The 18,792-nt window shown below is 38.3% G+C and overlaps 1 protein-coding gene across 1 annotated transcript in view; it reads left to right on the top strand.

Annotated features, from left to right (window-relative positions):
- TMEM131 (transmembrane protein 131) overlaps nt 1-18,792 on the top strand; it is a 120,280-nt gene that overhangs the window by 35,534 nt on the left and 65,954 nt on the right. Inside the window, exons 4-5 of the mRNA XM_010829857.1 lie at nt 5,589-5,712; nt 17,519-17,635. Of these exons, the coding sequence (XP_010828159.1) occupies nt 5,589-5,712; nt 17,519-17,635 (241 nt within the window). The remainder of the gene's footprint in view (nt 1-5,588; nt 5,713-17,518; nt 17,636-18,792) is intronic.

Raw genomic sequence — 18,792 nt, 5'->3', positions numbered from 1 at the left:
CCTGCAGCTCAATTCCAGAAAAATAAACGACCCAATCAAAAAATGGGCCAAAGAACTAAATAGACATTTCTCCAAAGAAGACATACAGATGGCTAACAAACACATGAAAAGATGCTCAACATCACTCATTATCAGAGAAATGCAAATCAAAACCACTATGAGGTACCATTTCATGCCAGTCAGAATGGCTGCCATCAAAAAGTCTACAAACAAGAAATGCTGGAGAGTGTGCAGAGAAAAGGGAACCCTCTTACACTGTTGGTGGGAATGCAAACTAGTACAGCCACTATGGAGAACAGTGTGGAGATTCCTTAAAAAACTGGAAATAGAACTGCCTTATGACCCAGCAATCCCACTGCTGGGCATACACACTGAGGAAACCAGAATTAAAAGAGACACGTGTACCCCAATGTTCATCGCAGCACTGTTTATAATAGCCAGGACATGGAAGCAACCTAGATGTCCATCAGCAGATGAATGGATAAGAAAGCAGTGGTACATATACACAATGGAGTATTACTCAGCCATTAAAATGAATACATTTGAATCAGTTGTAATGAGGTGGATGAAACTGGAGCCTATTATACAGAGTGAAGTAAGCCAGAAAGAAAAACACCAATACAGTATACTAAGGCATATATATGGAATTTAGAAAGACGGTAATGATAATAACCCTTTTTGTGAGAGAGCAAAAGAGACACAGATGTATAGAACAGTCTTTTGGACTCTGTGGGAGAGGGAGAGGGTGGGATGATTTGGGAGAATGGCATTGAAACATGTATAATATCATGTAAGAAACAATTCGCCAGTCCAGGTTTGATGCAGGATACAGGATGCTTAGGGCTGGTGCACTGGGATGACCCAGAGGGATGGTACAGGGAGGGAGGTGGGAGGGGGGTTCAGGAAGGGGAACATGTGTACACCTGTGGCAGATTCATGTTGATGTATGACAAAACCAATACGATATTGTAAAGTAAAAAAAATAATAATAAAGAAATGATAAATGGTTTAAAAATTTTTTAAAGTATGAACAAAGAGGAGATACGACAAATAGAAAATAACTAGCAAGGTGATAGACTTTAATCATAAAAAATTGCATTTTATATAAATAGTCTAAACACACCAGTTAAAAGACCAAGATTGTCATATGAAAAAAGCAAGACAAAACTAAACACATGACAGAAATCCAAAATACAGGAAGCAAAATTGACAGAACTAAAGGGGAAAACAGACAATTGAGTAGTAATAGTTGGGGACTTAGATACCCCACTTTTGCTATGGCATTTGGAAAGAAGTAAACTATATATTTTTAGATATTATCTTCTTATACATACAAATTCTAAGTAGTCCACTTTTTTAAAATACAGAATAAATGAATTTAGGGAGGTTGTAGGATATCAGATCAATAGGTTGTTACTGTTCTGTTGCTAAGTCATGTCCGACTCTTTGCAACCCCATGGACTGGAGAACACCAGGCTCCTCTGTCCTCAGCTGTCTCTCAGAGATTGCTCAAATTCATGTCCTTTGAGTCAGTGATGCTACTGAACCATCTCATTCTCTGCCACTCCCTTCTCCTTTTGCCTTCCATCTTTCCCAGCATCAGAGTCTTCTCTAGTGAGTCAAGTCTTCACATCAGGTGGCCAAAGTGTTGGAGCTTCAGCAACAGTCCTTCCAAATGAATATTCAGTGTTGATTTCCTTTAGAATTGTCTGGTTTGATTTCCTTGCAGTCCAAGGGACTCTCAGGAGTCTTCTCCAGCACCACAATTCTAAAGTATCCATGTTTTGACTCTGCCTTCTTTATGGTCCAACTCTCACATGCCTACATGACTACTGGAAAAACCATAGCTTTGACTATACAAACATTTGCTGGCAAAGTGATGTCTCTACTTTTTAACACACAGTCTAGATTTGTCATAGCATTCCTTCCAACGAGCAGGCATCCTTCAGTTTCATGGCTGCAGTCACCATCTGCAGTGATTCTGGAGCCCAAGCAAAGAGAATCTGTTACTGCTTGCATTTTTCCCCCTTCAGTGATAAGACTGGATGTCATAATCTTCGTTTTTTTCAATGTTGAGTTTCACACCAGCTTTTCCACTCTCCTCTTCCACATTCATCAAGAATCTCTTTAGTTCCTCTTCACTTTCTGCCATTAGAGTGGTATCATCTGCATGTCTGAGGTTGTTGGTATTTCTCCCAGAAATCTTGATTCCAGCTTCTGATTCATCCAGCCCAGCATTTCGTATGATGTACTCTGCACAGAAGTTAAATAAGCAGGGTGACAACATACAGCTTGGTCGTACTCCTTTGCTAGTTTTGAACCAGACTATGAACCAGACCGTTGTTCCGTGTCTGGTTCTAACTGTTGCTTCTTGAACTGCATACAGGTTTCATCAGGAGATAGGTAAGATGTTTCGGTACTCCCATCTCTAAGAATTTTCTGCCGTTTGTTGTGACCCACACAGTCAAAGGCTTTAGTGTAATCAATGAAGCAGAAGTATATGTTTTTTTCTGGAATGCTCTTGCTTTCTCCATGATTCAGTGAATATTGGTAATTTGATCTCTGGTTTTTCTGCCTCTTCGAAAGCCAGCTGAAACATCTGAAAGCTGAAACATCTGAAAGTTCTCAGTTCACATACTGTTGAAGCCTAGCTTAAAGGATGTTGAGCATACCGTTGCTAGCATGTACAATGAGTGCAATTGTATGATAGTTTGAACATTGTGGCTCAGTGGTAAAGAATACTCCTGCCAATGCAGGAGACATGGGTTTACTCTCTGGGTTAGGAAGATCCCCTGGAAATCCAGTGTTCTTGTCTGTGAAATCCTATGAACAGAGGAGCCTGGCAAGCTACAGTCTGTGGGGTCTCAAGAGTCAGACACAACTTAGCAACTAAACATCAGATACAGAAATATTTTATTTCTATATACTAACAGTGAAGAGTCTTAAAATTAAGACAATTTCATTTATAATAGCATCAAAAATAATAAAATATTTAATACTTATATACAAACTTAACAAAAGTAATACTATAAACTAAAAATGACAAATCATTATCAAAAGAAATTGAACTAAGTATATAGAATCTGTCCCATACTCATAAATCAGAAAACACAAATGAGAATGGCAGTACTCCCTAAATTGATCTGTGGATTCAACACAGTCCCCATCAAAATCACAATTTACTTTTTTGCAGAAATTGGCAAGCTGGTCTTAAAATTCACATGGAAATAAAAAGGATCCAGAATAGCCAGTCTCAGTGTTTTAAAAGGAGACCAGCATTGGAAGACTGACAGTTCCCAATATCAAAAACTTTCTACAAAGCTTTAGTAATCAAGTAACTCTGCAGTGTGGATAAGTGGGGAAGAATTTATATTCCAGAAATAGAACTTTACATGTATTGTAAATTGATTTTGACAAGGGTGCCAAGACTGTTAAATGGAGAAAGAATAATCTTTGCAACAGATGGTGATGCTAAGACAGCTAGATATCCACATGTAAAAGAATTAAGTTGGATCTCTACCTCATACCCTACACAAAAATTAATACAAAGTGTGTCATAGAACTAAATGTAAATGTAAATGTAACAAAGCTAAGTTATAAAACCTTACAGGAAAACAGTGGAATATATCTCCATTTTTGCAGTGGTTTTTGTGCAGTGGTTTCTTAGATATAGCTCTAAAAGTAAAAGTGACCAAAAAACATATACAAATTGGATTACATAAAAATTAAAAACTTTTGTGCTGCAAATGACACCATCAAGAAAATGAAAAGATAGCCCACAGAATGGAAGCAAATATTTGCAAATATCTCCTAAGAAACTTACATCCATCATGTATGAAGAATTCTTACAGCTTTTTAAATTTTACTGTGTGCATAAGTGCAGGGTTTCCTCATCTCTCCTTGTTGACATTTCATAATCAATCAATTTCTTTTTTAAAATTTTGGGTTTTACCCATTTTTTGTCCATATTCTTCAGATATTCCTACACTCTATTTTCCAAATATTGCCACTTCTAGTTATGCCCTACATATCTGTTTTTCATTTTTATAGCTCTGTCTTTTAAAATGTTCTAAATATGTATTCTTTCTTGCTGAATTCTGAGCTAAATTGTCAATCTTATCTTGTCAGTCATGAAGAGATTTTGTCTCCCTAGCCAATCTGTTACCTATGTTTATTGCTAATATTTTCTCTCATTTTTCTATATGATTATCTCATTTTGCTAGTATCTTGCCATATCGCTCTACATATACTCCATTATGCTTATTTTTAATTCTTGGTTTAACTTTTCCAGCTTCAGGAGTGCACTATTCCATATATAAAGCAATTCTAGCTCTGCCAGCTACTTAAAATTTGCAGTTTATACAGATGAAATAAAATTTCAGCAAACATAGGACAAAATGATTGTATAAGAGGATCTTGTAAAAGTGTAATTGAATTAGAACATGAGGGTTTTGTTTCGCACAGAGGGTAGGCAGGAAAGCAGAGCAGAGACGTTGGTAAAGGTGTGGGGGTCGAACACGGAGCCAGCCTGGCCCAAGCGGCAGAGACGTGGGGAGCCACGGTTAAGGCTGACGCCAGGTGACAGGGACTTTCATAACCCTGAGGTAAAGATTGGGGAAGAGTGGGCAGGCTCTCCCACGCACACTTTCACCACATGCCTGGTTCTGTGCTAGGCTATATGAGGATACACAGTGGGTGTATGACATAACCTTTGTTGTTAGAGTACTGATTATCTTGTTGAGGAAATAAGATAGGTGTCAGATAAGTAGGGAGCACTCCGAAAAATAATTTATATTACATTATATTATAGAATTCTCTTAAGCTGTCGAGTGAGACAGCCTGTACAAACGTGATTAGCGATGGAAGAACCTAAAGGACTGCATACTGAGGAGGGTTCACTTTTAAGACAAACTATACCTTGGATCCTGAGGAGAACCTTAAAGAAATCTGTGGATATCAGATCTTGAGTGCGTGCTTTTTATTGTTAGAGCAGGGACCAGAGCCAAATGCCTTGGATTCAAATGAGGTTCCAAGTGTGCCTTTAGGCATGTTATTATGCTTTCTGTGCCGTAGTGTCCTCGCCTGTAAAATGAAGATAATAGCTCCTAACTCATGAGGCAGATCTACTCACATACCTTTGCCACTAAAGTTTGCCTTCTAAATTGAAGAGCATTTATCAGTGGGAATTTGGGGAGAGAAGGAGAAGATTCAGAATTAGAGAGGCAGGTAGTGTTGCAGGAAGAAAGGGGTCTGACCATTTGGTTCCTTGCCTGCTTCCTCCTAGACTGTAAGCTTTATCTGAGTGGAGACTTGCCCCCTTACCTCCCAGTACCTGACTCAGTGTGGGACATACACTTGGCACTCAGAAATTTTATTTGCTGAATAGCTAATGAATGCATTTTATGTGTAACTTTAGATATAAATCAGTGTAATAAGTCTGTATATTTGGGTATTTTGTATATATATTGGGTATATTGGTATATTTGTCTAAATAATTTTGATGATTAATTTTTTAACAAGCAGAAATTAACTGTAGCACTTTAAATTGTCTTTGAATGTTTGTGACCATTTTCTTTTCGTTTTTACAGACCAGTTGGAATGCCAAAAATGGAAAAAGTTTACTTACATAATCCTAGTTCTGAAGAAACTATTACTTTAGTATCAATATCTGCTACCACATCACATTTTCATGCATCGTTTTTTCAAAATAGGGTAAGTTTCTCCACTACATTTGACGTTTCTTGAGTTTGAAAGTCTAGATGTTTTTATTTATCTTATTGTAACTAAAATCTAATTTGAATGTTCCATATTTATTCTGGACTTCAGTTTGCCCCATTTCCTGAAAATTACCACTTCTGCTCTTCAGCACACATTGGTTTTCTTAACATGAAACAGCCTGACAAATCAGCTTTGAAACTTAAGCACGCTGGAAAATGCAGTATTGACGTCTTCAGTTGGTTTTCCTTTCCTTCCTAATAATAGGTAAATCCTCAGCGCTGTGTTGGTTCTCTTTTTGTGAGTAATAAAGCACCAGAAACACCCACCCATTAGCTTGTGGTTCTGTAAGTCACCTTTCAGTGGGTTCTTTGCTCCAGCTTTAGTAAGGTTTTAATTAAGATGTCAGCTGGGCTGAGTCCTTGACTTGAGACTCGGGAAATCCATTTCCAGATTCATTCACACTGTCAGCAGACGTCAGTTCCCTGTGCTTGTAGGACTGAGGTTTCATTGCTGGCTGTTGGCCAGAGACCTTTCCCGGTTCCCTGAGGCACCCACTCTCCTCGTCACCATCTTCAAACCAGCGCTTGTGTGTCACATCTTGCTCATGCTCCAGAAATCTTTGGCTTCCTCTTCCACCACCAGTGGAGAAAACTCTGCTTTCATCATGTCATTAGGTCAAGACCACCTGGCAGTCTCCTTATTTTATTAACTTAGAGTGAGCTGACTGATAATCTCATTGTATCTGCAGAATCCTTTTTATCAAATAATGCAAATCACAGGTGTGACATCTCCCCACATCCACAGTCACAAAGTGAGGGCAGGAAATTTGGGGGCCTGTTTAGAATCCTACACACGCATCCTCTAAAATTTTACTTATAATCATTTTTATAGATACTGTGCAAACTTGTTTCTATTAAAAAAACCTTGACAAAAAATTGATCTGAATAAATTTTGAATTTGAGAGAATGCATTAAGCTTTAATACATAGACTTCCAAAATAATTACCTAAATAGCAAATATCAGAGGAAAGTAAATTAATGAAGTCTAATTTCATCTTCCCAGGATTTTCCCTGACTCCTTTGAAGAGATAAAACTAAGTAATTAATTTTTAGTGTATAAATTTTCATCAGTTATTTCAATTTTTGCATTTCTTTCTAAAATCCTATTTCATCACGTTGTCCTTAAGTAGCACCTTCTAGTGTAAAAACAAGGCATATAATCTTGACATTTTTTAAATTGAAAACTATCTTGTAAACAAGGAATGGATAAGTTGGCATATTTTGATGATAAAGTTTTAATTTGCTTATTGTGCTGAGTTGTTCTTTGTTTATTTTTGTAAATATACTGATGGTCTGAGCAGTTGAATCCCAGTGCTAGGAGAAACGTGTGTGTATATTCATTTGGCCTGGTACCCACGTTCCACCAATGAAGAGCTGGACCCTGATGGCTTTGCCTGTCGTCCTGCAGTTAGTGACAGGAATCAGTGTGAAGGTCTAGGTATGCCGCTGGCTTCCCTAGGGATTTGTGTCATAAGAAGCTGTGGTGTGGCTCATGTATGTTAGTCTGTGTATGGAGACACACTTAGGTACAAATGGAATCATCCAGCTTTCAGGCATTGCCAAAGTGTAGAGACATGCTGGGTTAAAAGGCAAAATAGTAAAGTGACATGAAAGCAGTTTAAAAGTAGTTTACAACTACACTACAGATTTTATTTTTATGTTGTTAACTTAATTTGCTAGTTCAAGCAGTGTTTTGTTGTTTCTAAGCATCAAGCTTCATCCTTGTTAAAGGCCAGGGTTTTTACATTTTTAATGTTCCTGTCACAATACACAGCAGCCAAATAGATAGCAGAGTTACAGATAGGTTCTTAAGGGGCCGTGTAGACAGTGCAGACCAAGTGGCCAGCGAGGTGACCTGCAGAGCACACGGCCCATCCAGAGGGACCAGCCCTTACTCCACTCTAGCCAGCGGTGGCCACATGGGAATGTAAGCTCATGCACAGTTATGATTTTCCAAGAAGAGTCAGAAGTAAGGACTTGTATATGATAATCTCCTGATATTTACAAATGATAAATGAAGTCAATTTTGAAAGACAATGTAGACCAAAGAAAACTAGTTAAAGGTCACCAATTTGACATTTCTGGACTGGCTCTCCTAGGGACTTATTTCAACACATGAATCTTAGGCAAACAGAATAGTCTCTCTGAAAGTTCTTCAAAAGATAAACTCAATGTGTATGTAGTCAAAGAACAAGTTAAAAGCCAATCTGTGTTTTCCACTGTCAGGAGGTGGAATTAAACAATAAAATTATTTACACCTATCAGAATTTACGTTTAGGTACTCTAGATTTAGCTTGAAAGGAGATAGCCAAAATCTGTGCTGTCTTAAGTTGTTATTTTCTTATTCTTCTTGATTTTCATCTTTATTCCCTACAGTAAGATACTGACTTCAGAAGCTCAAGAAGTGGAAAGGTGGAATTAACTCTTGAGAAGAGGGAACCTTATTTCTCTTCCACTTAATTTTATGCCTATCATTGGAGCCTTTGGGGAAAAATAAAGAGAGTTTCTCATGTCCAAGAGAGCAGGCCCTTTCTATATATTTATCCTAAGTCTAGTTGTCTTGTCATCTTTAGAATTCCTGGTCAGATCATATTTCTTTGAGAATAAAACATTTTCTGTAACTCACTTAGGTTTTTGATTATTAACCAGTATCATACATGCATTAACTAACCAGTAGGAAACACAAAAAAGAGTAGTCATTATTTAAAAGGCCAAGTGTTACACAACCATTTTTTTTAACCCCATATAAATAATACATATTACCTGGAAGTCAAGAACAAGGGTAATAAAAGGAATGTGGTTGTGTGACAATTTATTTTTCTATATATAACTCCTAATAATTATTTGTGGTTATAATTATGTTGATTAACTGTAATTGTCTAATTATAATTAAAATTACATAATATTAAAACTGCAGTTGAGACCTATTCATCTCCATGTCTAGACCTATTCATCTCCATGGCTAGACTGCATATTGACCATAAAATACATAATGTATGGCTTGTCATAAAGAATACAGATATTTTTAATACTCTGTAATAGTCAAATTTTGATTAAGATAAGATTTGGGTCCCTTATTAGTAAGCAAACAAGAACTATTTTTCCTTGGTCGTATAGAACTTTTTGTTTGATTACCTTTTTGGGTTAATTAAAGATTAACTAGGATAACTTTGCTTCAACCCATGGCTAAAATGAAGTTTTTACTCATTTAGTTATGTCCAACCTAGATAGCATATTCACAAGCAGAGACATTACTTTGCCAACAAAGGTTCGTCTAGTCAAGGCTATGGTTTTTCCTGTGGTCATGTATGAATGTGAGAGTTGGACTGTGAAGAAGGCTGAGCACCGAAGAATTGATGCTTTTGAAGTGTGGTGTTGGAGAAGACTCTTGAGAGTCCCTTGGACTGCAAGGAGATCCAGCCAGTCCATTCTGAAGGAGATCAGCCCTGGGATTTCTTTGGAAGGAATGATGCTAAAGCTGAAACTCCAGTACTTTGGCCACCTCATGCGAAGAGTTGACTCATTGGAAAAGACTCTGATGCTGGGAGGGATTGGGGGCAAGAGGAGAAGGGGACGACAGAGGATGAGATGGCTGGATGGCATCACTGACTCGATGGACGTGGGTCTGAGTGAACTCCGGGAGTTGGTGATGGACAGGGAGGCCTGGCGTGCTGCGATTCATGGGGTCGCAAAGAGTGAGACATGACTGAGCATCTGATCTGATCTGATTTTAGTATGTGTAATAATCTCTTCTCATGGGTTGAAGGTCATTACTGGCAATTAATCATACTTTTTAATTATATATAAAGACCTGGACATTTTTAATTCTATTTCAGCTTAAATTCTGGTATCCATGCATGTTATTGGAAATTGAACAAAATGTGGTAGAGCCAGTAATATGCAAATATTATTATACAGATAATAAAAAGAATCAGATTTGTATCTGTTTATATGGAATAATATGTTAATATGTAAAAAAAAAGCACATTGTAGAATAGAATACGATGCCATTTTTTATAAAATGTAAAAAATGTTCCCTCAAACAGCATTCATCCCCTTAAACAGCCTGTCTCCAATTTCCCCACCGCCCAGAGTCTGATAGCCAACATTCTGCTCTCTGCTTTTATAAGTTCTATGTGTTTAGGTTGCACATAGAAGTGATTGTTTTTCACTGTCTATCTCACTTAGCATAATGTCCTCACGGCCCTCCATATCACAAATGGCAGGATTTTTTTTTTGTTATGGCCAAATAATATTCCATGGATATGAATATACAACACAACTTCTTTATCCTTTCGTGTGTTGCCAGACACTTAAGTTGTTCCCGTATCTTAACTATTGTGAATAATGCTGCAGTAAACGTGAAAGTGCATGTATCTCTTCAATATCCTGTTTTCATTTCCTTTGGCTTTATATGCAAGTGGGATTATTGGATTATATGGTGATTCTATTTTTAATTTTTTGAGGATCTCTATACACTCTTGCCTGGAGAATCCCAGGGACGGGGAAGCCTGGTGGACTGCCATCTATGGGGTCGCACAGAGTTGAACACGACTGAAGCGACTTGGCAGCAGCAGCAGCATACTGTTTTCCATGGTGGCTGAAACAATTTACAGTCTTACCAACAGTATGAAAGGACATCCACATCCTTACCAGGACTTTTCTGTTAATGACAGTTGTGAGCTGATATCTCATTGTGGTTTTGATTTGCATTTCCCTGGTAATCAGTGATATTGAACATCATTACATGTATCTGTTGGCCATTTAGATGTCTTCTTTGGAAAAATGGTGGGTTAGTTGCTCTGTGCATTTTAAAATCAGATTGGTTTTTTGTTATTGAGTTGTGTAAGTTCTTTATATATTGTGGGTATTACCCTCTTATCCATTATCTGGTTTGCACATATTTTTGTTTATTTATTTTCGGCTGTGCTGGTCTTTGTTTCTGCATATGGGCTTTCTCTAGTTGCACCAGGTAGGGGCTGCTCTCCAGTTGTGGTGCACAGGCCTCTCACTGAGATGGCTTTTCTTGTTGCAGAGCACAGGCTCTTGAGTGTTCAGTTCAGTCGCTCAGTCGTGTCCAACTCTTTGCAACCCCATGGACCCCAGCATGCCAGGCCTCCCTGTCCATCACCAACTCCCAGAGTTTACCCAAACTCGTGTCCATTGAGTCGGTGATGCCATCCAACCATCTCATCCTCTGTCATCCCCTTCTGCTCCTGCCTTCAATCTTTCCCAGCATCAGGGTCTTTTCAAATGAGTCAGTTCTTTGCATGGGTGGCCAAAGTATTGGAGTTTCAGCTTCATCGTCAGTCCTTCCAATGTACACCCAGGACTGATCTCCTTTTGGATGGACTGGTTGGATCTCCTTGCAGTCCAAGGGACTCTCAAGAGTCTTCTCCAACACCACAGTTCAAAAGCATCAATTTTTCTGCACTCAGCTTTCTTTATAGTCCAACTCTCACATCCATACATGACCACTGGAAAAACCATAGCCTTGACTAGATGGACCTTTGTTGGCAAAGTAATGTCTCTGCTTTTGAATATGCTGTCTAGGTTGGTCATAACTTTGCTTCCAAGGATTCAGTGTCTTTTAATTTCCTGGCTGCAGTCAGCATCTGCAGTGATTTTGGAGCCCCAAAAAATAAAAGCAGCCACTGTTTCCACTGTTTTGCATCTATTTGCCATGAAGTGATGGGACCGGATGCCATGATCTTAATTTTCGGAATGTTGAGCTTTAAGCCGACTTTTTCACTCTTGTCTTTCACTTTCATCAAGAGGCTCTTCTTCACTTTCTGCCATAAGGGTGGTGTCATCTGCATATCTGAGGTTATTGATATTTCTCCCAGCAATCTTGACTCCAGCTTGTACTTCTTCCAGCCCAGCATTTCTCATGATGTACTCTGCATATAAGTTAAATAAGCAGGGTGGCAATATACAGCCTTGACGTACTCCTTTTCCTATTTGGAACCAGTCTGTTGTTCCATGTCCAGTTCTAACTGCTGCTTCCTGACCTGCATACAGGCTTCTCAAGAGGCAGGTCAGGTGGTCTGGTATTCCCACCTCTTTCAGAATTTTCCAGTTTATTGTGATTCACACAGTCAAAGGCTTTGGCATAGTCAATAAAGCTAGAGCGTTCAGGTTTTGGTAATTTGGTGCATTGACTCAGTAGTTGCGACTCATGGACTTTAGAGCATGGGCTCAGTAGTTGTGATATAAGAGTTAATTTGCCCCTTGGCATGTGGAATCTTTCTGGACCAGGGATTGAACCTATGTCCCCTGCATTGGCAAGTGGATTCTTCACCACTGGACCACTAGGGAAGTCCAGTTTGCAAATATTTTTTCCCATTCCATAGGTTGCCTTTTCATTTCATTGATAATTTCTTTTGCTATGTAGAAGCTTTTTAATGCATTCTCTTACTGATTTTTTGCTTTTGTTCCTTCTGCTTTTGATATCATATTGTCATCATTGTACAGACCAGTGTCAAGGAGTTTTTTCCCTATGTTCTTCTAGGAGTTTTATCCCTGTTTTCTTCTAGGAGTTTAGTGGTATGAGGTTATATATTTTAAATCTTTAATCCATTTTGAGTTATTTTGGAGAGTGCTGTAAAATACGGGTCCAGTTTCATTTTTCTATGTGTGGTTATCCAGTTTTCCTAACACCATTTATTAAAGATACAACCTTTCCCTATCGAGTATTCTTGGCTCCCGTGTGAAATATTAAATGAACAGTATATGCAGGGGTTTATTTCTGGACTCTGTTTGTCCGTTGGTCTACATGTCTGCCTTTATGCCAGAACCATACTGTTTTAGTTTCTTTACCTTTAAGGTGTGCTTGGAAAGCAGGAAGTATGATGCCTTCAACTTTGATATTCTTACTATTGTTTTCTATTTCTGTGCAAATTTTAGGATTGTTTATTTCTGTTTAAACTGTCATTGGTTTTGATAAAGATTGCGTTGAATCTGTAGATGGGTTTGCTTAGTATGGAAAATTTTAAAATACTAACTTTTCTGAGCCACAAACAAAGGTTATCTTCCCATTTGTTTGTGTCTTACAGTTTCTTTTATCAAGGTCTTACAGTTTTCATCATACAGATCTTTCGCCTCCTTGGATAAATTTATTACTAAGTATTATTTTTGATACTACTATGAATAGAAAAGCTTTTTTTCTTCTTCAAATGTTTCATTATTGGTGTATAGCCTGTACACCAGTATACCAGTACATTGGTTTCTATGTGTTGATTTTATCTCCTGCATCTTTACAGAATTTGTTGGTTAGTTGTAGTTTTTTGTTGAGTCTTCAGGATGTTCTCTATGTAATATTGTATCATCTGCAAATAACAACTTTTTCTCTTATTTTCCACTTCTGATGCCTTTTATTCGTTGTCTTGCCTCAATTGCTTTAACTTAGGCCTTCCAGTACTGTGTTGAATAAGAGTGGGCACCCTTGTCTTGTTTCTGATCTTAAAGAAAAACTCAAATTTTCATCACTGAGTGTGATGTTAGCTTTGGGTGTTTGTATGTGGTCTTGATTATATCAGAGTATGCTTCTTCTGTACTCAGTTGAAGGTTTTTATCATGAGATATATTTTTGTCAAGTACTTTTTTGTTGTGTAGCGGGATTTACTTTGCTGATAATTTTTGAGAATTTCTATGTCTATATTCATCAGGGATATTGTTTATAGTTTTCTTGTAGTGTCCTTGTCTGGCTTTGGTATCAAGGTAATGCTGGCCTCATAAAATGAGTTTGGAAATGTTCCCTTCTCTTAATTTTTGAAGAATTTGAGAAAGACTGGCATCAGTTCTTCTTTAAGTATTTGATAGAATTCACCAGAGAAGCCATCTGGTCCTGGAGTTTTCTGTTTGGGGAGGTTTTTGATTACTTATTTGATTTCCTTACTTATTATTGGTCTACTGAGATTTTCTATTTCTTCCTGATTCAGTCTTGGTAGGTTGTGTGTTTCTAGGAATTAATCCACCAGGCTGCTCTCCTCTCTTCCCCCCAACCCAGGAGAGGTCACTGTCTCATGCAGTATTGCCTCAGCATGGGTTGGGGAGTTGGCCCTGGGAAAATTCCTCTTACTGTCTCCACTGCAACCAGGTTTCTTTTTTTTTTTTTTGCTTCCAGTGGCATGCTGGAATACCTCCTTGGGAAAGGTAGACTCTGCGAGCTGTCTCTTGTCCAGTGGTATCTTCCCAGGTCAGCACTCTGCAGGTTCTTTCCCAGCTGCAACTAGACAGGATGGGGTCGGTTCATTGGTTCCGCAGCCTGTGCAGAAGTCTGTTTGCCTGTTTCCAGGTACACAGGTGGGCAGGATGGCTCCCAGGTCTTCAGGTGTATGGCAACAGATCCCACAAGTCCCACAGAGGCACTTCTGCTGTGGATGGATATCTAATATGTTAAAGGGAACAAAAGGGAGGACTGTCTTACACCACCAGATTTAAATAGGAGGGTCAGGGAAGACTTCATTCAGAAGGTGACAACTGAAGACTGAAGGAGATGTATACAGGGAAGTGGAATATATGGAGGACATTTCATACAGAGGGCTCAGTCAGTGAGGTCTCTGATATGAAAGCATGACTAGTGTGCAGGGGACCATGTGGCTAGACCAGAGTGAGCAGGGGTGAGGAGGGGAGTAAAGGGGTTGTGGGAGGGGACAGACTGTGAAGGGCCTTATACGGTGTAATAAGGATTTGGGCTCTGATCCTGAATGACATGGGAAGCTATCACAGATTTTGAGCAGCGAAATGAATGATAGCGTTATGTTTTATAAAGGATCACTGTTTATCAGAAATAGAGTCAAGAAGGGCAAGGGGAGAATAAAGGACACTAGTTATCTTGGCTGTTGCAGAATATCAGGGTTATTATTAGTTTTAGATTATTATTATTATAAACTAATATCAGAATATCAAGATTGCTCTAAGCAGAGAAGAAATGAAGAAAGCTGTCAGATTTGGGATGTATTTTGAAGACAGCAGCAGAATTTTCTGAGGTGGGATTGAGAGGAAGTGAAGCATCAAGAGTGACTCCAGAGATTTTGTCTTGAGCAGCTGGGAGGACGGAGTTGCCATCAACTGAGATGGGAAAGGCTGAGAGTAGAGCAGGTTTCAAGAGTGTAGCCAGTGGTTCGGTTTTGGACAGATTAGATTTGGCGTATCTCCTGGACGTCCAGGTGGAGGTGCAAAGTAAGCAATTGATATTTAAGTTTGGTGTGTGAGGGAAAGGACTAGGCTTAAAACAGAAGTGTAGGCAACACTGTAAATCAACTATACTTCAATTAAAAAATTAATTAAAAAAAAAAGTAGCTTTACAGTGATCCCCTCTCCCCCTGCAGCCACTGCTCTCAAAGGAAAAGGAGAAGCATTCACTGGAGGGAGGACTATTCAGAGGCTTTCATTTGTTGGTTTGTTTTCACATTCTGGTTTGAGTTTTTCCAATTAAAATCAAGAAATCTAGGGGAAAAAAAAGACAAAGTGTAGGAGTCACTGGTAAAGATGGGAAGCCCAGACCTAGGTGAGATCACCAAGGGAGCAGGTGGTCAGGGACTGATGTGGTACAAAGATGAATAACTTCACTGCAAATAATTTAAAACTGAAGTTAGCATGCGATGTGCTGCCTTCATTGCCTTTTCCTACTGTTTTCTTTTTTCTTTAGTCATACTAAATTTATTTTAAAGTTTGCCACAAAGGGAACAAAAAGATAAATTGCAGCAAATCTGATGAATTTTTACAAGAAGATTACATTCCTGAACCTGAGTTTATTGTTCTGTTTCCTCACCGATTTGTTACATCCTTAAGTGTCTTTTGGAAGTAGATTTTCCTTGTTATTTAGAAAATGAAAAAAAAAAAAGGAAATAATTGTTCTGTGTATTTCTTCAGGCATCTTTTTTTTTCTTTAGTTGAAGGGTAATTGGTTTACAATATTGTGTTGGTTTCTGCCATATATCATCCTAAATCAGCCATAGATAAGCATGTGTCCCCTCTCTCGAACCTCCCTCCACCTTCCACCCCATCCCACCCCTCTGGGTTGTCTCAGAGCAGCAGGTGTGAGTGCCCTGCGTCATACAGGAGATCCCCACTGGCTGGCTGTTTCCCATGCGGTAGTGTATATGTCTCAAATTGTCCCTCCCTCTCCTTCCTCCGTTGTGTCCAGTTTTCAAGTCTTTAAGTAATAAAGAGTTGATTGGATATTGGGAACTATCAGAGAACCTGTACTCTTGTATCCAGGCTCCTTTTCCCCCCTAGGATATAAATGACATCGTGAAGTAAAAGCCTCATCTTCCTTTTTACTCTTGGTCATTCTATCTGGGGTTTTATCAGTTTTGCAGACCTTTTTGAAGCATCAGCTTTTGGTTTTCCTGATTTTTCCATTTTCTATTCCATTATTTTCAGCTCTTCTCTGTTTTAGTCTTTTGCTTATTTTGGGTTTAATTTATTCTTTTTCTAGTTTTTCAAGGTGGAAACATCAATTATTGATTTGAGACATTTCTTTTCAAGATAAACATGTAATGCTATAATTTTCCTTCCGAGTATTTCCTTTAGCTCAGCTCACAAATTTTGATATGCTGTGTTTTCATTTCCAGTTGACTGAATGTTTTAAAATTTCCTTTGTGACTACTACTTTAACTGGTGGCTTACTTAGAAATGTATTGTTTCATTTTGAACTGCTTAGGGGTTTACCATATATCTTCCTGTTACTGATTTTTGGCAAGTGTGACCTCCATCAGACTCCAAAGCTTCTATGTACCGTGTTGTGTAGCCCACACTCAACGTTTAGCAATGCATAAAAATTCATTTTACTGTCTTGAATGCTAACCTCATCTTCTTCCCATTATCTGCCATACTTAATGTTACCATCTCTTCTTGAAGGTGTTTGTCTTTCATTAAATTGGGGGCTGGTTGATACACAAGAAAGGTTACCATTTTTCAAATGATTTTTGTTTTTTATAATACAGGAAAGATGCTCTTCCAGCTTTCTATATCCAAAGCTGTAGACAGAAGTCTCAGTGCCATAGATTTTAGGCTATAATTTGGGGAGCATTTAGAGTACTAGCCACAGAGGCAGAATGAGAGAAGTTAAGAACTTTGCATATTAAAATGCATTCTAAGGCTTCATTGCAGGCAGAACTGCATTCATAGTCTCAGAGACTTCGTGAAGCAGCCCTGTTGTTCTGCTGTAATAAAATTTTTATTTGCAAACCACAGTGACATTCTCAGTTTGCTCAAGGTCAGAGGAGGGGTCTCCTCTCCTCTCCTTTCTTTTATAATGTAAGTTGCTGGCACTTTTTGTGCCTTGTGTGAATGGGTGACAGAGGTTGAGGCTGGGCTTGTTTACTTATTAGAATAGTACAAGTGGCTGCTTAGGAGTAGAGTAGAACATCTATATAAAAAGCTCGGCTTCAGCTCATCTCCTCCTTGATCATCTGATGTTGAAGGAGCCTGTAATTAGGCACTTCATTCCAGCCTGGTGATTACTGAATGAACAGAATCCAAGGGAACCATCTGCTGTACAGGGTTTTAGAATTGTGATTGACAAAGATACGGGAAAGCCGATGTGAAGACATCTTTTTTTTTCCATTGCAAAATAGTTTGGCTAATTTAAAATGTAAACCTTTGGGAGGAAAAAGCTAGTTTGTGGAAATGATTCTAAGACGTTTTAGAGAACTTTAGCTGTCTACTTATAGTCACTATGATCTGATACTTTTTTTTTTTCACTAATTTAACTTACTACTTTTCTTTTTCAGAAAATTCTTCCAGGAGGAAATACATCATTTGATGTAGTTTTTCTTGCAAGAGTAGTGGGAAATGTAGAAAATACTTTATTTATTAATACATCTAATCATGGGGTATTCACTTACCAGGTAAGAATCAGAATAAAATCTTTATTATTTATAAAATACAGTTTTCATCTTCATCCTATCACATGTTGGGAACTCTTCAAAAACTCATGATCAGGGAAAATGTAAGAGTTTAGAGTTAGAGCATTTTTATACTTTACAACTGCATTTGTGAATATCCCTATTCAAATCAGACTGAACAAATGATCTTTAAAAGCTACAGCTAAAGTGTTAATATAAGATTGGTTGGCAGAAGAACAGTTAAAAATATTTTCACAGTGCCTCTAGATTTTTTTTAATTTTTACTTCTTGCACACTTATGAAGTGATAACAGTTTCAGGATTAAAAGATGTGTGCCTGTTTGTCTTTGGTAATTATATTGTTTAAATTTTTCATCTTCCCTGCTGGCTCAAGTGGTAAAGAAACTGCCTGCAGTACAGGAGACCCAGGTTCAATCCCTGGGTCAGGAAGATCCCCTGGAGAAAGGAGTGGCAACCCACTCCAGTATTCTTGGCTGGGAAATCCCATGGGCAGAGGAGCCTGTCAGGCTACAGTCCATGGAGTCTCAAAGAGTCGGAGACGACTGAGCAGCTAACACTTTGTATGTACAATCATGGTTTGGATTATTAAAGAAAGCTAGTGTTTTTGAATTGGAATTTTTTATATAGCAAGATTGCAAAGAAATAATTTATTTGGCACAGTTCTACGCACTTTACGTGCACTTCTGCCTGCGTTACAGATACTGTCCTTCTCATTTTTTTAGATGAGGAAGGTGAAGTTTAAAAAGGGTAAACAATTTTGCTTATGCTAATGGTAAGTTGTTGAGCAGGGATTCAAATCCATGTCTTTATAGCTACAAAGACCATCCTATTAATCACTGAGCTGTACTGCCCATGGAACTCAAATCCTTACTTAGCTGGTATCTTACTTTACAGTTTTTATGCTTGTTTTTGAATATTTCTTCTCAGTTACCCAGAATGCTTCATGTATTTTGTAAATTATTTGTGTATTTTGGAAATCACTGTCAGAGTAAGCATTCGTATTAGTCAGACATCATATCTTATGCTTATTTATGGTGAGTAAGTCTTTAATAGTCATTTGATAGGCATTGAGTAAACTTTGGAAGCCAGTAGGGATGAGTGACTCTGACGTGCTATACAGAGCACTTGGCATATACTTGT

This window comes from Bison bison, unplaced genomic scaffold, assembly GCF_000754665.1.
Source record: "Bison bison bison isolate TAMUID 2011002044 unplaced genomic scaffold, Bison_UMD1.0 scf7180017864508, whole genome shotgun sequence".
NCBI lineage: Eukaryota > Metazoa > Chordata > Mammalia > Artiodactyla > Bovidae > Bison > Bison bison.
Note: the sequence above shows the minus strand (reverse complement) of the source record. Positions and strands in the feature narration are given on the sequence as shown.